The sequence below is a fragment of the Xylocopa sonorina genome, chromosome 10, assembly GCF_050948175.1.
Source record: "Xylocopa sonorina isolate GNS202 chromosome 10, iyXylSono1_principal, whole genome shotgun sequence".
NCBI classification, from domain to species: Eukaryota; Metazoa; Arthropoda; class Insecta; order Hymenoptera; family Apidae; genus Xylocopa; species Xylocopa sonorina.
The window spans coordinates 2,059,326-2,082,514 of NC_135202.1; the positions used below are offsets into that span (position 1 = coordinate 2,059,326).

A 23,189-nucleotide genomic window follows, 5' to 3' on the forward strand; every position below is an offset into this window, starting at 1 on the left:
GAGCAAAATAGCAATAGAACCTATATTTGAAATTAAATAATTAGTAATTAATTAATTACTTGTAAAATGAACAGTCTGTATAAAAATTTGTTAAAATTGCATATTGAGGGATGCAAAATTATGATTCCTTTTTTGTTGACAATTTAGTTTCCAATATAGATCAATTTCAGATTTCAATATAGTCTAATCCGGGAGGGGCGATGCCACAGAGAAATGCACACGGCCCTCGTTGACCGCCCGTACGCCCCGTTACCCGATATTTCTTACATTATCATCTCGCAACATCCTTTCGTCGTTATAGCGAAAATATTTACAATTGGCTCTATAAAGCCAATCAGCGAATTAGACGAACGTAAATATCGCATGCAGGTGCGCTGTAGATCGACCGGCTTATTCCGTTTTAATCTTCCGAGTTTTAATGGTTTGCTTAGCTCTTTAGCCAATTCGTTTTGAGGTGGTTTTTTATACTATCTTTAGGTATCGTTGCGAATTATTCTACTAAGTAGCGATTTGTATCCCAGTATTATCCAGTACATGCTTTTCATTTTTAAGTCCAATTGCTTTTTCTTTGTCTTTTATATATTACGTCTACTATATGTCTGTCATAATATCAGACCTTTACTAATTTGGGCGCAAGCTTGTGATTCGCATTCCACTTGATTCCGTGAACGATGCAGAAGTGTTCACATTCGCGAATGTGCGAGTGATCAGGCAAAATGTTTTTGCAACTTCGTTTTCGTTCGGCTAATTTTTGTTGTTTGTAAGAACGAAATTTACGTGATATATTGACAACAAATGGCCTCGCAATATTAATACACACGACTAATTATCGCACTTTTCAATATTGTACGAATAAGAGCAGTCAAGGAAAACCAAATATAGACTGACTGTCTGCTTTCTCGTGGATGTACCTTCGATGCCTGTAGTAGTCTTCGACCTTTTTTGTAACTTATGACAATTCTGGATGTTTTTACAATATAACAGTACTTCGAACATTTTTCTTCATTTTTTCTTAATATTTTCGTTATTATTCACATTTTTCAATCACAGTACAGCGTCGATTATTTGAATACCTTGATTATCCGAATAGTCCATCGACACTGTTTACTTACTATCTAATGTAATATATTTAAGATGTAATATATTTTACGATTATTTCTTAAAAGACAGGGTGGCGCCGAGAGACAAACGTAGCAAAGCCGCGGGTATTTATCGGAGCTCAGAAGCATAACGAAAGGCTAATAAAGGCTTCGAGTAACGCTTACAACCGATTATCGGAATATACAATGAATGACGTATGATACTGAATTGAAAAGATACACGTTTATTGGATATATGGTACAAATTGTTATCCTTTGTAGAATGAAAATAAATAAAAAAATAGTTGTTCCAAGGATGTCATATGCAAAGAAGAAAGTTGAACTCCGCCATGAAAACAGAAGTAATAAAATTCGATTTTCTAAAAGAAACAGATATAAATGAAAATTAGATACAGAAAAACTTGTCTGAAGAGCTGTTATTTGAGTCGAAGAGCTGTTTTATATCAAAGTAAATCAACCAGATGAAAACAGGAACCAAAGTCAGGATCTAAAGACTCTTGAGACCCAAGAGAAATATTAAATCAATAATTAAGTTGAAAAATTATGTTTACTTAATCTACAAAGAAACTCTTACAAGTGATGAATAACTCAAATGAGCATAAGCCATTGGAGAGGTAAAAAGATAACTACTAAATAGTAAATGTGGATTTAAAATTAAAAACGACTATGCGTACCGAACAAGATTAGTTTGTGGCAGTGAATCAAGATACAGAATTAAACCATGAATAAAATTTATGGGAATTCCATTTCATTGAAGAATCCTTGGAAATTAACTTATGGACTCAACAGTCAAGGAAATAGCAACTAAACTACAAACCAAGGAGTACAAAATTCTCTTCCAATGCAACATTCAATGCTATCTATCTTAAAATTAGTCAGACTCATCACATTCTGGGTAAATAGGCACGAAACCAACCGTTACACCTTGGCAGATTTTGTGGTTATAATCTTGAATCTTATATGTCATATATTATGGAAATGTTTTGAAGTAAAAAAGCTACGTAGCTCAATATTTAAAGAACTAAGGAAACAAGGGTGCAAACTCTCTTATAATAGAAGCTTTTCTCCAAGGACTTAACATCATGGCAATAAAGATAATTTCTGAATTCTTGTAAAATAATGAAAGGATACATATAAATAAATTACCCGCTGATCAATTAAAATTCTTTTATACTATATTTCTTCACTCTATGTAACTAACATTCTTAACCTTTATACTATAAATATATATAAGCATAAGGTACTTCTGTCACGCTGAATGAATATCAATTTTATACAATATATGTACACAAATTCTATATGCATACGTGAATAGCGTGTACACCTGAGATGAGTCTAAAATGTGTATTAATAAAAATATTTAAAATATTTTTAACAACTGTTTTTTGAATTTATTAAAAAATTCCAGACTTTTGAGATCTCACGGAATGTGAAGTAATCCGATTTTGCATTATTTTAACTTATTCTAGTTATAAGTAGATAATTTATATTTTTCAAGTTTGATCATCAATGATATATATATATGAGAGTTGAAATTATGGATGTAGAAGTTCATAGCAACATGAGTCATAATGCTGCATTGTTACACACGATCAATGCAGTATCAATAGCAACTGCCATCGTCTCTCCTTTTGACATTTTTTAAAGTGGTATTGTACATCTCATGTTTGCACCATTACATGTTATGCTTTATTTCATTTTCTCGATATAATCATCAAATGGTGATTGCAATGTGCACAAATAATTGAAAAATTAATTATTACTAGTTCGTCGTACTTATGGTAGTATTTGTTCATATGGATACTTGTCTACTGAATTAAGATAATTACAGAGGATGAAAGCAACGCTCGTATGGCTATAACTATATCGTTACGTGATCTTAACCTAAGACTTATTTTAAAAATAACAATTTTTATTCTAAATACCGTCCTACATTTTGGAAAGAAAGAATTTTCAAATCTATGATGATGAATGTTCGACTATCTATTTTCTTGGCATCCTGTATGCACCTATTTAGTTGCTAGGGGGAGCTAGCATATAGGTGAAATATTCGAAATTTATTGATTGATCATGAAATTGTAAATAGAAACAGAAACTGCCAAACAAAATTTGTTAGTAGGGATTGATTTATTAAAATTTCTTATAATAACTACAGGAAAAGTTTACGCATAAAAAATCTTGGTATAGCTAAAGGGAATAGTAATAGATCTAAATTATAGAATGTACACATTTGTTTTATTTCATGAGAATATTGTAAATCCAATTTTAAATCAAAATATGTTTTCCTCCAATCTAGTAACATTCAAAATACGAACATTTGGTACTTTCTGGAGGTTTAAGCTTAATCCAGAAATTTCTCTAAAGTGGAATCTAAAGGCACAACAGTACTATCGGATAATCCACTAAATGTAAACCATCCTTAATGAAGAGTAGTGCATCAGTTCGTCCACAATATGTACTTGTGAACAACATTTTCGAGAAACTACCAAGTTCTATTGAACATTTGCGTTGCATGTCATATGTACGATGTATATTTTTACATATTTTTTATCAATGTATAATAGTGTTTAATTTCTTTAATGGTTATATATGTTTAAATTTTCAGTGATTTCGCTTGTTGCACCAATTTTCCTGGAATTTCCAATGATGTGGAAACTTATATTGTTCCTCTGTTTTACTGCAGTTCACGTTTTAGGTATGAATATTCAAATATTTGCAAAATTTATCATTTTTATATGACAGTGGAAAATTTTTAAGTAAAACGACATTACAGTTTTATTTATACTCTTTCAATGATGTTCCTTGACAATTACATTTCTTAATAGTCACATCCTTTATAAATTTATCACTTATATAATTTGTATATGCGTCTTTTGACATCTATTATTCATTATTTCTCATTGCAATGTTTCAATGTATGTAACCTATCTTATAACAGAACATTTGAAGTTAACTCAATTATTCAAGTTAAATTCTAATCAACTAGAATTAATGTTAACCAATTATTTTCCACGTAAATGTTTAGATCCTATAATACATTTTTTTATCATTTTTATATGCATATATACACATTTTTTCATAAATCTATGGGTATTTACTAAATTTAAAATGCACATAATTTATGGTATACGAAAGGACCTATATTGTGAAATAAAAATAACACCTATTAAGTGTTCATAATGTAGAAAATATGCAAATATAAACTGTACATCAAAAATTTCACCATAATATCAGAAATTTCTCTCTATTTTTATCGATATATCTATCATGTACAAATGTCATAGCTTGAGCTAATTTATGAAATTAATTGTTTTAATAGTTTTTGACCAATTATCTTCAAATTTCCTTTTAATAATTCCTACAGTCAATGGTGTTTCTAGTATTAGTCTTACCTTGTCGAATGATATTTCATGCTAACAACCTTCATCTGACAATATTGTACAAAATGTCTAGTTGCTAGAAAGCAAGCATAATCTTTTAACATATATTTTAAAACATTGGGCGTCGTCCTCATTATGGCATTACCCATTATGGATCATACTACCCCACTGACATCATTGCCGTAATTGATATTTTGACATCCTAAATTATTTAAACTGTTTGTGTATTAATCATCATTTTATACAAGTGTGTATGTACACAATAGTCTCTAAAAGTAAATTAATGATTAGCTAAATTAGTAGGATGTATGTGTAACAATAATAGTAAATGTTTTGTTAACAAACCTTTTCATTTCTTACATGTTCTCATACAAGAAAACAAATTATTTTCATGTACAGGATCATGATACCAGTCATCATGATACAATAGAACAAAATATGATTCCTTATGTAAAGATAAATTGAATAAAGATAAATTGTGCAGAATAAAGTTTTAGTACATGAAGCTCTACTTTTCAGGAAAACAATTTTAAAAATGTGTTAAGTACATATGTATCAATTATAAGTTTTAAGATGATAAATCTACACGTTTATAGTTTTTATAGTTATAAACATGGACAATGTTAGTCCTTTGTGTTAGTCTGCGTTATTGACATTCTTTGCTTTGCAATTTTATTAAAATGATTTCACAAATAAGAATAAATTACTTCTTAAAACGAAGTAATAAAGATAGTATTAATGATATCAGTAGATAATAACATTGAAATGTACAGTTAATACATGTGTATCTCATAGGTTCTTAAAATAATTTTTTTGTGTAAAAATATGCAGAAGCTTTATTCTGAAGTTAAAATTTATTTTTATGTGCAAAATTATTTTCTTTTTGGATATCCCATAATCGATGTGGGGCATTCTGTAAGTAAATAAAAGAAAATGAAAAATTGAAATTTTTGATCAATTAAGATAGAATCGTAGAATAAGTTAATGCCTTGTTACCTATACTGAATTTATATATTTTAATTTAATTAACAATGGGTATGGAATACATTTACTTCTATTACAGCTTTGGGGTTAATTAGTAGTATGCTAGAACACATTTACATTTTTACAACATGTATGAAGATATTTTTGTTTTCGGGTATTTTTCTGAATAAGACTTGTCACTAATTAACATGAAATTTGAGAAAAGGAGAAAGAGGAAGGGAGGGCAGATACAAATCCAAAATTTCAATTTTGGGTTTCCCATAGTTTCCAAGATATTAATAAAAAGCTTTTGGTAACATGTATAGAATATGTCATATTATTTGTTTATATGCATAGACATTACATGCTATATATGTATCATTAAATTGAATTATCATGCAATTATCAAAATATTATAGAGCAAAATGTTATACAGCATTTTGTATCTTTATTATATGTCAGTTAGATAGATTTATCTAAGTTGTTTTTTATTCTTCTTACTGACATGGATGAATTCTTTTATTTTAAAGTAGGTGTCAGAAAATTATCCTGACACCTTTGTATTTCCCACTATCATTTGATTATTTACATGTTTTCTTTATTCTATATGTACTACACATACTACAAATCTTCAGATTATGAACAACATCCATGCGATATTTCAGTTATTAGATTACAAAAAAATGAAAAAGATAATTCATTATTATTAATTTCAGTATTGTTTATAACTCATGCCATCAATAACTAAAGGGAAACTGATTACTTGCAAAAATAACACAGTAGAAATAACAATTAACAACTTATATAATATTATATAATTATTTGTTTACATAAACACAACTGTGAATCAAACTACGTCATGTTATGAGTTTGTAATCGATTCATTTTGCTTATTTCAATAACACAATTAAATATGCAATTACGCTTACGTAATAATATAATAGATTTCTGTATGGTGTAATGAAATTTTTTTATACAACATTAGTTTACTACTGAGTAACAAAACGCTTATGGATAAATTGTACACAATATTATTTTTCCTTTTCGCCTGCAGATTAAGTCCTCGCTTCTTGGAGGTTTAAATTTGAAGCAACCTTTACTACTGATAAGTCTGAAGCCAATAATATTTTGCTACAAATGTTGCTAATCATATTGATAACTTTTGAATAAGTGATAATTAAAACAAAACATCTGTTCATTTATTTTCTTAAATTTGAATTGCTTAGCATGTACGTGTGTATGTATGCGTGTGTGCATGTGTGAGTTAATTATAAAGAGGGGTTTAGGGATTTCTCGGATTTCAGTATTAAATAACCAGTTAAAATATTCTACAAATTGACTAAACAATTTCATATTTGCATTTTTACTATTATCATTATTATTTTCTTTTATTTATTAATTAATATGCAGACTGTGTATTTAAGACATTTGCAAATGAATTAATTGCAATGGGTGTGGATATTTTTGATCAGCATGTAAATGTAATCATGTGAACTTTCATATAGCAAATGTTCATTTAAGCTGATAGCTACATTGGCTGCAGAAAAATATATTAGTATTACACTATCACAGACATCAGAAGTGTGCATTTTGTTTGAGGTATGCTTGTAGCAAATGAAAGTCATATTATAGTATATACAGTGCTGGACAAAAGTATTGGCACAGCATGATTGTTATGATAAAAATGCTTATAACTATGAAACAAATTGTTAAAAAGGAAAAATTTGTTTACACGTTTATTTATTTATTATTCTAGATTATTATTTAACAGAAACAGTAATATAAATAAAGTGATATGCGAAATAATAACAAAAACATATTTATTGAGCGTTTTAAGCATGGACAAAAGTATTGGCACATTATACAAAATTTAGTGTAGTTGTATCTCTCCGAAAAAAATCCGATTGTCACTTGATGGTATAGGTAGGGGATTCCCTGATAGTCATTTTTTCTAACAGTCATCCTTAAGTTCAGTCGATTAGCAACATAGGAAATATAACAAGCAACAATGTCAAGAAGAGGGAAAGAAACTACAAGTGAAGAGAGAAAAATAATATTAAATTTGCACAAAATGCGAAAATCTTATAGTGAAATAGCAAAAAGTGTTAATAGAAGTCGATTCACTATTAGAAGTGTCGTAAAACGATTTGAGAATCAATCAGATTTCAAAAGTAGGAATCGAAGTGGACGTCCCTCAAAGTTAACAGTTAGAGAAAAACGGAAAATTGTAAAGGAAGTGAAAATAAATTGTAAATTAAACTCATCACAACTTAGAGCAAAGTTAAATGAAGAAAATAAAAAAGAAGTAAGTTCGAAAACTATACGGAGAGTGTTAAAAGATGCGGGATATTCTGCGTGTGTCGCAAGAAGGAAACCATACATATCCAAGAAGAATCGGAAGATGAGAAAAGAATTTGCAAAAGAATTTATAAAAAAGGATCCCACATTCTGGAATAACGTATTATTTTCAGATGAAACTAAATTTAATATATTTAAATCAGATGGCAGAGTATTAGTTTGGAGAAAGCCAAATACGGAAATGGATCCACAACATTTACAAGCCACTGTGAAACATGGAGGAGGTGGAGTCATGGTATGGGGTTCCATTGCAGCGTCTGGGGTTGGCGAATTAGTATTCATAGATGAGATTATGGACAAATATGTATATTTAAATATATTAAAGGAAAATTTATTTAAAAGTGCTAATAAATTAAATCTCCCGCGTGATTTTTATTTTCAACAAGACCATGATCCAAAACATACTGCCTATATTGTACGACAATGGATCGTTTACAATACCGCACATACATTAAATACCCCACCCCAGAGTCCAGACATGAATCCCATCGAACATGTTTGGAATGAATTAGAAAAAAAAATTAGAAAATATAATATAACAAACAAAAACCAATTAAAAGCTATTATTTTACAAGAATGGAACAATATAGAGCCGGATTTTACAAAAAAATTGGTAACTTCAATGCCAAAACGATTGAAGGAAGTTATCATGAGGAATGGAGGGCCAACCAAATATTAATTTTTAATTTCTAAGTACTTTCAATCATTTGTGCCAATACTTTTGTCCATGCTTAAAACGCTCAATAAATATGTTTTTGTTATTATTTCGCATATCACTTTATTTATATTACTGTTTCTGTTAAATAATAATCTAGAATAATAAATAAATAAACGTGTAAACAAATTTTTCCTTTTTAACAATTTGTTTCATAGTTATAAGCATTTTTATCATAACAATCATGCTGTGCCAATACTTTTGTCCAGCACTGTATATAATTATATATATAAGACGTAGGTTATTCAGAAATAAGCATATTTACACAATTGCACTTAATATGTATTGACTGCAAATTAAAAGCATTACTTGTAACGAGAAAATTAAGCCGATTAAAAAATGATATATAAAAAACGCTAGTCGCTAAAAATCGTCGATAACAGATATAGGAAAGGGATTGCATCATTCGATTTGGATGATTTTGCTGCAGAGTTATACTGTAGAATTGAATATTTTGAACAATTTTTTCTGGATGTTATTTTCAACGGTATCTATCGTCAATCGATATGAAAATTTGGAGGAGGACGGTTGGAGAGGGGATGTGATTATGTGAAATTTAAATAATAATATAAACAGTATTGGTTGGCTATACAGGGTGAGGCAATAGCTATTAGCACCTCAGATATTTTCGAAACTATAAGTTTCACAGAAATATTTACTGAAATAAAATTGCACAGTACAAAGGGTGCCATCCGGTGGCGACAATAATTTTTTTGTGGGTGGAGATACGTCGGACATTTAAAAGCCACCTTTACATTTTTAAATATTTTTGCTTTCGTATTACGATAGAGGATCTTAAAACGAGTTCAACGACCTATAACATAAGACCATTGAAGGTCACAGAAAGTAGAGATAGATCCGAAAAAACTTCTGTCGAGAAGTAAATCTAAAAACCGACACAATCCAAGAGGAACAGCGTGTTATTGCAGTCTGTGCGTTAATAAGTTCTGACACTGTAGGACTTACAAGTCAATCTATCATGAAAAGAATGCATTGACAGCGATGGTCATCATTTCGAACATCTACTATAAATGTATGCTTCACTTACTACTAAAACTGTAAGTATTATCGTCTTTCTCTATTTTCTATAACCTTCAATAGTCTTATGTTATAGGTCGTTGAACTCATTTTAAGATGCTCTATCGTAACACAGAAGTAAAAATATGTCGATCCATTAAAAAGATGACCTTCGAACGTCCGACGTACCTCCACCTGCAAAAAAATTATTGTCACCACCCTTTGTACTGTGCAATTTTATTTCCGTAAATATTTCTGTGAAACTTATAGTTTCGAAGATATCTGAGGTGCTAATAGTTATTGCCTCACCCTGTATACATATTTTTCCTTCGACCAAAATTATTTGATTTGTACAGAGTGCGAAAAGATAGTTTATCATAGCTCTGGAAGATGATCCTACATTTTCTTACCATTGCATCATATAGTGGCCATCACGATAAATAAAAGGAACCATAGATTACAAATGATCCCGTTCTCTTGAAAATTAATATTGAAGGTCCCATTATTTGATAATCATTTAGAATATCCACCTCATCGATTTCGATGATTTGTGAACGGACTAATTCATTGCAAAATTGCGAATATCTTGAAAACTAATATCGAACGGCGGGAAAATACTACACGTATTGGAAAACGTTGTTCAGAATCGTGTTTCCGATAACGTATTCAAAAGTCATCGAAATCAATAAGTATAGTATCATTCTAAATAATTATCAAGTTATGGCGATTTTAACATCAATTTCTAAATAAGCGGGTCACGAGTAACCCATCGTTTCTCTGAGATTTGCTTCTAGTGATAAGCACTATGTGATGCAATAGTAAATAAAGTTGACCTTGGAGTTCATGTTCAAAGTCATCAAAGAATGCGATGATGTCTGCTACTTTGAGCATTCGATCTGTTTTAATAAATGATAAGATATAATCGATTTTACGTAGGGCATCCTACAGAAACTGTGCTGTCATTACTAACGAAGGTGAATAATTAGTAACGTCCTTATAAGAAATGCTCTGTGTATTATTTCAAAAGTATATGTATTATTTTATTAATATCTCAAAAGCTATTAAGAATAGAAGACTAAAAATGTGTATTAGAATTTTGCATTTTCTTCTCCTTGCGATTTTCTAAATTTCGAAAGAACAATTTCTAATATCGAAAGAACATACCTTGGTAACTATCGATATCAGTATTACCTCGCCGATTTCAATGACTTTTTACTTCGTTATAGAAATCAACGTTTTAACAACTTTTTCCAATATATGTAACCGTTTTTTCGGCTTTAATTTTTGAGTTACTTGCAAAAGAGAGACAGCTGTATGTCTGAACATCGGATTGCCGTTTATCTACTGTTTCTATAAATACATCGCAACAGTTGAAGAACAGTCTGTATAAGTTTTTAAAGAATTTTTTAAACCCATTTCTCACATGTATTGGTGGTCGTGATAAATAGCTTTTTTCTATACTCGGAGATCTTCATGGGTATTACGAAGTTGGGATTAATTTCATCGAAATTGTTTAGGGCTTTTACCGATTAAAACTCAACTGTTTTTCCACTTTTTATGTAGAACGAGATAAAATCGGGACCATTTCTCAGTGGAAATGGACTTTTATGGTCGTTCCATCCCAAGGCAAGAAAGATAGTCGTAACCATACATCTATCTTCCCATCACAGATTACACGCGCAATGATCTGAGTGATAATCTCAATCACTCAAGACTGTGTATATCATGATACACGCACACAATTATACTTGTGTATTTTCTTCCATGTGTGCGTGTTCTTCCTTCTCGAGATTTTGTTATCTTCTTTTCCTCTGGGAAAAAGTTCTTCGAATATGTATTCTTGATCCCTCTTTACTAGCCTGCAATTGCTTCGTCCTTGAAGCATGCAAAACAACAGTAGTGGTGATACTTCATTACACTATACAGGGTGTTCGGTAACTTGTGGTACAACCGAAAAAGGAGAGATTCTACATGACAAAATAAGTCGAAAATATAGAATAACAATTTTTCATTTGAGGCTTTGTTTCCGTGAAAATCTTAGTTGAAGTTATGTTGATAAACACTTGCAATATCATGCAAATGTTTTCCTAGCTACGAGAGATTTTTTTAAACCAACATTATCAAGGTTGGACTGGTCGTGCTGAAGTAATAGCTTGGCCACCACATTTTACTGAGCTTAACTGCGCTTGACTTTTACTTATGGAGTCATTAAATCGATTGTGTATTCTGAAGAAATTACAAGTTGCGAACAATCGAAAGAAAAGATTATCGTAGGCTTTCATACATTAAAACAACCGAATATCTTAGAAAGTGTTCATAAAAATTTAATTAGAAGAGCAGAATTATGTTTTCGGCAGGATGGGCAACATTTTCAGCAATTTCTGTAAGAATAAACTTTGTTTCAAACATTCTATTTCATTACCAGTTCACGTGATTTACGTGTCCCATCGAGACAGTGATTTACAATGAGATCCATTACAACGAGACGTGATCAAATGCACCCGTACCCGGCGAAAATTGAAGGTCGATTTTCTCGAGAACAATGTCTTAAATGAAAAATTGTTATTCTATATCTTCGACTTATTTTATCATGTATAATCACTCCCTTTTCGGTTGTACCACCAGTTACCGAATACACTGTACATTCAACGGCGCCGTTCCGCCCAAGTGGAGGAGGCTACGAAAATCATGGAGGTCTAATATCGCGTGCCGAAAGTTATGTAGGCTCAAAATGCTCTACGTGGCAGAGGCGAAAACTGCGACAGCGAGTTCAGTTTGTCACGAGACAATGAGCGAAGAGGACGCGGTCAAAAATAAAGAATACGAGCGAAATTATACGTGGATTGTTCAGTCAGTACCTGATCCTTGTTCCATATTATAATATCGGGTAACAGAGTGCATGAACGGCCGAAGAGGGCAATGTGCATTTCCTTACGGTTAAGTCTTTCTCTGAGACCTTGTCTAATAAACATGTGGATGAGCCATGGCATGTTGAGGGTATTCCCAATATATCCTAATACGAACGGCCTAAGAAGGTATTCTTCTACGAACTTCTGGGTTGAATGCCCAATGAAATAAAACATATGAATACGTGCCTACGAGTTATTTAGACATCCATTTCATTTCTCTCTACCCTTACAATTTTCTACACGAGGTAGTTGTGAAAGACTGAATGTTATTTCAGACTTCTTATTCTTACTCTTGATAACTTATGTTCGTGTTATTGAGTAATGCGAGTATACGTAAATGTTTACAGATGGTTTGATTTATCTGTTCCTGCATGCACGCATGGTATATTTAATAAACGCAAACAGTGGTACAACGATTTCCACCAATACAACTTGTAATCATTATATTAGAAGGGGATAGATTCAGATGTAGTTAAGAATTGAAATCTGCAGGCCCAAATCTTTCTCTTTAAACTGAAAACTTAGTTTGTTTCCTATAATATCGAATCGACTGCTACTTTCTTCTTTTACAATGATGAACGTCGGACATTCGACTCGAGTCGTTCAAACGAGGAGCTGGTTAAAGATCGGATCTAGAACGGTCTCTGTTCTACGAGACAAAAGACTAAAGGTTAGAGGCTAGAGGTTAAAGGCTAAAAGTTAAAGCGATATTTATTCTCTCCTGACAATTTTGTAGGAGGAAATGTAAAATGATGATGTTAGGAAATGGTCTGAAGTTTTGGGCGTTTGCGGGATTCGGAGATCGCACAGTTTAGACGACAGAAAGATACACGGACAGTTCTAATTAAAAGAATAGTCTATTCACTATCTATCAGAATCTCTTTAGATGTATTCAAAATATGCTTCACTCTGTTCTAACTCTCTTCAAAATCCTTTCCAAATCTGTGCTATTTCCTTTTCGACTACACACTTTATCCTTCCGCTAGTCGATAGGCGACTTCTTTCCTGACTAATTAGGCACTTTCAAAAATGTTGAACACCTATTCCTTATTCCCGTCAAGGTGTTCTCCACCTGTCTGACGGAAATTTCCTTGATCTTGTGATGGTGACCAGGTTTTATGGTGCCCGCTTCACTCGGACTCCGTTTTGGTCCCTTTAAAATCCGTCACTGTTCCGATCGACGCGGCTGTCGAACATGTGCGCCCTAAAATTCTTCACCTTCCTTTATTTTTGCCTTCAATTTACTATTATTTATAATAATTCTAGTACGGCAATAAATTGCTTCTGAATTTTACTTTTTTACACTTTGTTGATAGGTGATTATCATTTAATAAATATTTTTTTCATATATCAAAAACATGAGGATGTGCACCACATGGTAATATATGTATCATACATTGTATCTGCGCGACTAAAAATTGTTGATTTTTTCTGAAACGAATAATAGAATTGTTCATAATGTTCGACACACATGTGTAATAATAATACAGGATGGGCCAGTAACTATTAACATCTCAGATATCTTCGAAACTATAAGTTTTACAGAAATTTTTGCTGATATAAAATTCCACAGCACAAAGGGACCCATCCGTTGGTGAAAATAGTTTCTTTGTAAGTGAACGTATGTTGGACATTTGAAGGTCACCTTCATTTTTTTAAATGGATCGATATGTTTTTTCTTTTGTAATACAATAGAGCATCTTAAAACGAGTTCAATGATCTGTAACTTGAAGCCATTGAATTGTTTACTTCAGTGTGAATAAACACTGCTTGAAGCGCATTTTAATAGTTTGCAGGATAAGTTAAACATGATAAGATTAATATCAATAAATCGGTCAATCTGTTCTGACCGACGCCGAGTAACAATAAACGTGGGATCTTCGAAGACTAAATTCATAACGCGTTCATGACAAATGGCTCTTTTTGAGTTTAACATTTTTACCTTCAGTAGTTAACGCTTGCCGACTTTGACCATTTTAATTAAATTTTGAACTTTTGACGTCCTCAATAGTCGAACCGTGCGATAAATGAAGTATTTTCTTTAGGGTCGGTCGTACACGTGTACGGGCCGTTTTTCTGTTACGGGTGCATAACGTGTATTGACGATTGACCTTTGGAAAATTCTGAAGGATTTCGAAGGTCCCAAGTCCGTGCATGTGTCTTTCCACTCTCTTGAAACGAACGCCCGCTTCGGGCACAAAAGAAGGTGCGAACGATATTCGAAGGAGCACACTGACTGGTAATTTGGCAAATGCCAACAGTATCCACCCTCTTGCACGGTGGATGGAGCAACGGACGAGCTCTCCATTTACCAGATATAACATCCCTAAATTTCTTTCTGTGGGGAACACTGAAAGAGCAAATGTACAAAGAAGTACCAACTACACCTATACCAACAGCGAGTTATTGCAGCCTGTGCGTCAATAAGTCGTGACACTACAAGTCAATCAACCGTAAAAAGAATGCAAAGGTGCATTGCCAGCGGTGGTCATCATTTCGAGCACCTACTATAAACGTATGCTTCGTTTACCACCGAAATCGTAAGTATTATCGCCTTTTTCTACATTCTATGACCTTCCATGGCTTCAGGTTACGAGTCGTTGAACTCATTTTAAAATGTTCTATCGTATTACGGTAGAAAAAACATACCGATCCATTTAAAGAGCTGGAGGTGACCTTCAAATATCCGACATACCTCCACTTACAAAAAAACTATTTTCGCCAATGGATGGGCCTCTTTGTACTGTGCAATTTTATATCAGCAAAAGTTTCTGTGAAACTTATAGTTTCGAAGATATCTGAGGTGCTAATAGTTACTGTCCCACCCTGTATACTACATTAATTATAATATACTTTTTCACCCTGTAATGCTATCACGTTAAATTTAAAAATAATTCTGCAAGTAATTGATTTTATTTTGATTGCATCGTTTTCATTTTTGTAACAGGTGAAGGTCAAGAAAATATTCTATCCAAAAACAGCGACGTCCTTCCTGTTCACACGACACCTCAAAATAACACGGAAAATATTGGTCTAAGTGATCAATTAATGAAAACAGTTTCTCCAGAACCTGTTTCGATTTCTGCGGACGTAGATAAGAAAAAATCAGGATCTGATAGAGCTTCAGTTAATCAAAGTTCCATTCAGCATTCTACGGTTGTCCCAGTTTCTTCTACGGTTATATTAGCTAACAATACAGCACCCGTAATTTTTACAAAAGATGAATCTAGCGACAAATGGATTCCATTTCCATCTGACTCACTAAACTCGGTAACGATAGCTTCTCATGGTCCTGGCAAATGGATAGTCAACGGAAAAGACAAGATCTGTATTATAGTACAGATGTTCGCACTGTTCAATATTTCTTACGTCGATAACCAAAACAAGGTTTGTATCACTACAGTATTCATCTATATATCTACACAGCTACATATCTTATCTACTTTAGGATACATTACGCGAACAGGTATACGATTTTTGGTTTACAAATCTTACAAATGTTAAATAACCGTGGATGGAAAATAAAGGTGAGAAAGATGAATCGTGACAACAAAAAAAGAAATCTTTGATCTCCTTCCTTGTGTGAAAGTGTTGTCCGTTATAACCACTGTTTTAGAAACACCTATTATAAACCAAAACTCGTAATGTTACAATCTTAACACGTTAAATAATATATACATATAAATAAATAAATAAATAAATAAATAAATAAATATATATATAAATATATATGTATGTATATATATATATATATTTTTCCTGTGAATTATATCATAGTAAAAATATGAAAATGTTACATAAATATAGATTTATATTAATTATAACAAAAACACAAAATAAGAACCGATTAATTTTTATTCGAAGCATTGTAACAACAGATTTACATTAGTTGCATTTCAAACAACTAGTCCCTTCATATGAACAAAAACTCGAATAATTGTTATGTTAAGTATTTCTCGTTAATTCTTTTCTATTTTAATAAAATCTTTTATTCTAACGCTTGTTTGTTTGGATTTTCCTTGTTTCCTGGAATGCAAAAATCGATTCATTATTATTTCGTACTTTTAATTTGAGTTTTTAACGAACTGTTTGTGAGTCTATGTGTTGTTACACATTTGTGTAATACTTTTTTTTTACATTTACTCGTAAAACATGCTAACAAATAGTACAATAATTTTCTTGCAGCTAGAAAAATTCGGAGATTTTATAGTAGTTTTTACTTTTTGAATAAAATTGTATATTTTTTATGCATGAATCGATGCATCTTGACATTTTCTAACTATTGGCTTAAGAGAGATACTTGTGTTTTCCGTAAATAGTAATTATCATTTAGTATGCTGCCGCAGCAAAATTGCAGGAAAGAGGGTAGAAAAATAACAAGTTCAAGTATATGTTCTTTTAATGGTCTTTCCTTCACGAGATCCTTATTTCAAATTCTAAGAACAACTTACTTTATTTTGTTTATGTAAGCAATCTGGAGCGATTTTGCAGATCCCTACGAACTGATATCTGTTTTAATAACAGTTAACAATCGATTGATTTTTTTTTATTTCAATAAATTTTTAAAATAAAATATCGTAATAATTGATTGTTGCAATAAAATCTGTTACATTCATCTGTTACAACATTATTTGAGATAATTGGGCAAAAAATAGGTTTGTTAAATTTGTGGTGATGCCTCAAGAGTCGAAAGTGCACTTCTTTTTCCCGCTGAGTTCGTTCGAACCAAGCGAAAGGTGGCAGAATTTTTCTTTTAGTCAGAGCTTTCTTTGTTAAATTTTGTTCTTCTCGACCAGTCGGAAACTTTGTTCGTCTTCGCCATTATCGTTTTAAGAGGTTTCCTGCTCGACATGCTCGAGAACTCTTCATGGAAGAAACTTCAAATCACTTAGATCGCTTAATTTGTCTCGAACAGGTCTTCTTTCTCTATAATACATATTATACCGTCTTGCCACGTTACCACGGACGTACGGTTATAAATAAAATTCATTCTAGCGGTAACAATAGTTTTTAGATTATGAACACCTCGAAAACTGAAATCGAGTGTCACTAACATAAATACATTATATTTGCAAGGTCTTTTAATCGATTAGGTTTTTTAATTACATAAAAATAATAGCGGTTTTGTATAATAAGTGTTTAAAAACAATCGTTCGTCCTGTCGTTGTGTATCATCATAGCTGGAATCTAACAATCCCTTTGCCACACATTCGTTACTCAAAAAGCGGCTCTAACACGCGTCACGATATGCCTTGCATGATTGTCAGTTCATTCTTCGTCAATTATGCCCCATATACAAAGGAAAAAGTTACTCAAAGTAGTGGTCCCTGACAAGTAATTTAATAACTTTTGAAGGCGACGAGCAATTATATATAATATTTGTGACATATAATATAATATATAATATAACATTATCTTGTGAAAATAATACGGTAATATTGATTTTTTTCATTTCAGACGTCTTTCAAGACATTTGATATACCAGTGGATAATTCAACTAGAACAAGCGGTAATTGTGGCACCTCGGAACAAAATTTAACATTATATTGGTCCTCTAAAAATATAACTAATGCCAGCATGACACTGCACTTTGTGAGAAATGGAAGCGAAAGTGACTACTCTTTTCATCATTTCGAGATTGCATTCCCAACATCAAATTTACCGAACACCATACCAAGTAAGAACATTCTTTTGTTATTAATAACATTTTAAAGCCTTTATAGGGGCACGCGATGCTTGTAATTTATTTGCCGAATCGTTTACTCGGTAAATGATAGAAGCTTTAAAATTATTTGATGAAGCAAGGAAAAATATTTCTTTATTTTAGACACAAAAGAATAGTCTGTTATTGTGAACTGTGCTCGAAATTCAGTTCAATGAAAGCGGAACTACATGATCGGCTATTAAAATAACTTGATGAAAAATTTGGCTGAAAAAATAATTAATGGGAAACTCATAAACAATAATGTGAATCCTTATGTATTTAATAAAAACAAAAATTCGAATAAATTTTGTATAAAATTATGGGTCCACAAGTGAAAGACTAAATAAAAATAATAATTTTTAGTGAACATTTATTAATTTAATTTACAGTAGTACATTGCAGTTTTCAAATAAATTAAAACGTATAACAACAAAAATTATATTTCAAAAATTTAACATAAGATGAAAATCAAACAAGTATTTGGCCGTTTATGTAGAAGTGTATTGTAGAATATTTAAATCGTCCCATTCATATTGAAGTTGATTCTTGAGTTGTGGCGCATTAGAAATTTATTATTTTGTTAATGATCTATTTAAATGTTTGTAAGAGAAAAAGACTCGGTCGATCAAATTTTTTTTTACCTAGATTAAGATTCCAGCCCGGATATTTCGCTTGTTCGGTGATTGCTTTAATTAATTAAATTATACAGTAATCAGGAATAAATATACAGAACGTTGACTAATATCCTACAGTTTGTATATCATTTTATTTAAAAACTGATTGTTCTGGTAAAATGAATTCGGAAATGTTTATTAAAAATAAATTTTCAGTATTTAAGATAGCCGAATATTTTTGAGACCGTGGATATTATCCAGACAATCATTGAAAAAGAGAAATAAGTTGTTTCGTTAATTTATAATTATTATCTATCACTAGTTTTTGTTGAGTGTTATTATATAATTATATGATTTTCAATAGATAATACGATGGTCCTGGTGCACGAAGCGTCTAATTATGTGGTTGGTCTATCAAATTCCTACAGATGTTTGAGGCAGCAAAAGTTTAATTTAAAACAAAATGCCAGTAACGAGACGCACGGCTATGTAACTATATCGGATCTTCAATTTCAAGCATTCAAAACTGACAATTCTACCGTTTTTAGTTTAGGTAGGTGTTATATTATAAGTTTAATATAATTAGATAATTAGTAAAATTGCTTTATTTCCGTTTTGTGTACGCGTATAAATGTATTGAATTTAAACGCGAATGATAGGATACGTTAAGATGGAAGTTATCACAAAAATATTCTTGTCAAAGTTGTTTGGTATAAAAGGAGGGGGTATAAATATATATATTTTTTTAATTTTTTCCAAATAGAATGCTACATTCGTTTATTTATAACACAATAACGTCTGTTGAAGCGAATTTAACCGAGTGTCACGCGAAATTGTTTCATTTTACAATTAAGGAGATTCCAGCAATACTTCCCTAAGCTTTCAGCACATATTACACTTCGTTATGCTTTATGAACTCATTTTTAGGTGCTAAATATGATAATCGTATCAACCTATTAGCAAAAACGGACGGTACTTTGACATAGACAAATATACGTTGACGATATCATTATTCTAGTATTAATTAAGTAATATTATTCAATGAAAAAAATCTATGGTAACGTTGATAGTACAAACAAATATGAAAAATGTTAGTAACGCGTTATTTAAATGTGAATGTATCGAATAGTCATACGTTATACAGAGAGTGATTATAAAGTTCTATCTATCTTTAGCAAAAATATTTATTAATCCAGAAACAATATAGGGAGTTTCCAAAGCTCAACAAAGACCGCTTAAGGGGCGATTTTAGATATAATTTTAAAGTTGAAGGTTTATTACGGTCATGACAAAAAAACTGTTTCTGAGAATTAGACGCTTTCAGCAATTTCGACAACTATGGCAAGCTTTTAACACAATGCTCTTCAGAAATTTTACCTTTTGCGTCGTCAATAGCCGTGGCGTATCATAAACGTGGCATTTTCTAAGAGTCGGTCCAAAGCATGGCAAAAATCTTACACATACGTATAACCGGAGCTAAGATCGAGATCTTTGGATAATTTCATTAACGCCACCGAACGATTTCGATGGTCGTACATCCTTGCAGGTATCTTCCCACCCTTTCCAGCGGAATTTGTACGGGTATGGCAAATATCGAAAAACCTAAACGAGCAGTTAGTTGAAAATGATCGGACGTCAGAAAGAAAGGTCGGACAAGCCTCGTAGAAGAATTCTGCCTTTTGTATAAGTGAAAAAGAAAAGGAGTACTTCAGAAGCGATCACCTGATCACTGTCCTCGAGAGTGACAAGAATCAATTACAATCTCAGAGAGGAAGCAAGAGGATCATCAGCTGATCCCGCGCGGGGCGACGCAAAAATCAACAAATTAAATAAAAAATAAATTGTTACATGTCACCGAGCAGGTATACTCGACGATTTTCCTTTGAAGTTGTAAAGTCCAGAGGCTTTAAATTGATTTTGAGCAGCTGTTTTCGATAATCTCGATTGTTTTCCGAAACAATGGAAACAGAGCTGAATGGTTCCTTCGACTCTTTGATTGCCGTTCCTCACATCTGAGTCTTATTTTCAATCGGTTGTCTTTAATCAAATTTTAGGAACTTGGTAACGACGGCTATGATACCTTCACCGTGCAGATCGACACGATACAACATGCCAATCAGTGTGTCCCTTTGAGTAGCGTCTACAATGACCTCTCGTATGCCCAGAGTATGCCTTCGCTTGAAGAGGGTGAGAAGATACTTGCATGGATCAACGAACGTACGAGATCTTCCAAGTTCATCGGGAACGTCATTGGAATTTCCCAGAGATCCAGGCCTAAGTCCCATTACATGCGGACTGTTGGATCGACCCTTAAGAAATGCCATGTTTGTGCCAGGCCACGGCTATTGAAGACAAGAAGAGTATCTTCTCTGAGTGGTAATCTTCGTGGTAGAGACGGCATTCTTTGTTTAGCTTCTCTTCTTTCTTCTTATTTTCGTCGCCGTTTTCGTTTTCTTCCGTACTTCCGCTTCCGGGTGGGTACTTTGGAGCGGCTTTCGTTCGTAGACGACATAAGCTACGTCAAGCAGAGGGCGCATGCGCTCCCTTTCGCGCCTGGCGGCCTCCTTCGCAGTCATGACCTTGTCACAAAACAGGATCATGGCTCGCCAGTAACTCTCTTCTTCGAGCATCTTTGACAGAATGCTCGTTAGACAGAGAGATCCGGTCCTATCTTTGCTACGAGTACAGTTTTCCAACGTGTGTTAATGCCGTGTCTTCATTTTCACCGCAATGGTGACATTTGGCCGTGGCTTCTTTCTTGATCTTGTTTAGATACTAACCGAAACATTCGTGTTCAGTCAATATTTTTGTGACTCTGAAGTAGAGTTTGCCCTTCTTGTATTGTTTCCTTGCCCCTGTAGTCGCCTCGTTACCCTTCCTCGCGGCCCAAGGGGTGTGTGCGTCGTAGGAAAAGGATGGCATTGAGACGGCAACGGGGGAATATCATCTACGAGAGGATTCGCTTACATGTATTTAAGTAGTGACCAATTACAGACGCGTGTAAAAAAATAAAAGAATATCAACAGTATGTAACAACACGTACAAAATTGTTGGAGCTTGATTGAGATGTGATGTCGCATCCCCCATATAACCCCGAATTTGCACCATCGGGTTATCATTTACTTCGATGTTTACAAAACTTTTTAAATGGTAAAAATTTCACGTAATAACGGTGACCTGAAATTGCATTTTGACAAATATTTTTACGCCATTTTGTATATATTAGGATGTAATATATCTTTCCCTAAATTATTTAATTTAATAATGATTATCTTTTAAATATTATCATTCACTAATCGTGAACATCTGGTGTTTATTAATTTTCAGCTAAGGATTGCGCTTTTGACACACCGGATGTTGTACCAATAGCAGTCGGCTGTGCACTTGCAGGATTAGTGATTATAGTTTTGATCGCATATCTAATTGGTCGCCGACGAAGTCAAGGTCATGGTTATCTTAGCATGTAAATTCAGCATGTCTTTATCTTTAATTTTTTACATTAATTAAATGTTTATCCTTTTGTTTAGTTTATATTCTGTATCCTAAATGTTCTTTAAAAATAAAAAATTATAAAGATTGTACCGAAAGTAAATATTTGCGATGTGAACGCATTACGGTATAAAAGAAAGATGGGGGTACATAACTACTTAGTCAATGTGTGTAAATCATTTACATATAATTCCTTTGAATTATAATATTTTTTGTTAACGCATCCAAATAATAAAGTGTTTCAATACATATATTTCTGTAGTTTACATATAAACTTTGTCTCTCAGCCTAATGTGACAGCGACCCAACGAGGATGGTGAATACATTCAATCCTTTCAGAGATAATTTTAATTGGCTGTTTTCAAGATCTGCACAGTACAATATTTAACGAAGGATCATTATACGTTGTTGGTAGCGTAGATTATTGTATTATTTTAACTTTACCTTTACCGCGACGGCATTCTCAAGTCAAATATATCGAAAGGAAGAAAACATCACGATTGGGACGCAGGAATAAAAAAATTCGAATCTCTGATGCGTGTCTTTTATCAAGCTTCGTTAAAAGTATGTGCGTTAAAAATTCCAAATTCTGGATAGATGTTTATTTATGTGTATTAGTTCTTTCATTCTTCTTCTTCGGTGTACGTTCATTCTTAGGTGTACGAAGCGCGGTCGGGTCCAAAGTCTGGAAGACTATTATTTCAATAAGCTAACAAAGCCGCGGAAACTGGACGTTGAGATTCCGAACAAATATCTGAAGGATAAGTGATCGGGGGGATACCCGATGATACTATGGCGCGTACTGTTCGGTTAACAAAACATGACGACGCGAACGAAACATACGCGTTCATGTATTCGATAGGCGATATGCTATATATGCCGGGAAAGCGGGAAGACAAAAGGCCATCCAGGGATGATCCCGTCTCGAACACGTCGTACA

The 23,189-nt window shown here is 32.7% G+C and overlaps 2 protein-coding genes across 4 annotated transcripts in view; both read left to right on the top strand.

Annotated features, from left to right (window-relative positions):
* LOC143427895 (B-cell receptor-associated protein 31-like) overlaps positions 1–23,189 on the top strand; it is a 71,370-nt gene that overhangs the window by 34,805 nt on the left and 13,376 nt on the right. The window lies entirely within an intron of this gene.
* Lamp1 (lysosome-associated membrane glycoprotein 1) lies at positions 3,475–22,352 on the top strand. Of its 2 annotated transcripts, none has more exons than XM_076903201.1 (6): positions 3,475–3,621; positions 3,706–3,795; positions 15,390–15,829; positions 17,900–18,119; positions 19,125–19,313; positions 22,088–22,352. In XM_076903201.1, the coding sequence occupies exons 2-6, from the start codon at positions 3,744–3,746 to the stop codon at positions 22,225–22,227; spliced, it is 1,041 nt and encodes a 346-aa protein (XP_076759316.1). In that variant the 5' UTR covers positions 3,475–3,621; positions 3,706–3,743; the 3' UTR covers positions 22,228–22,352. The 2 variants fall into 2 exon arrangements, with proteins under 2 accessions (XP_076759316.1, XP_076759315.1); XM_076903200.1 differs by having other exon boundaries at positions 3,498–3,628.

Coding starts and splice junctions, on each gene's coding strand:
- Lamp1 (XM_076903200.1), top strand. CDS start 3,523: ATGAAGAGTAGTGCATCAGTTCGTCCACAATATGTACTTGTGAACAAC. Junction 3,629..3,705: donor TTGCATGTCATATGTACGAT/GTATATTTTTAC, acceptor TTAAATTTTCAG/TGATTTCGCTTGTTGCACCA. Junction 18,120..19,124: donor TTTACCGAACACCATACCAA/GTAAGAACATTC, acceptor GATTTTCAATAG/ATAATACGATGGTCCTGGTG.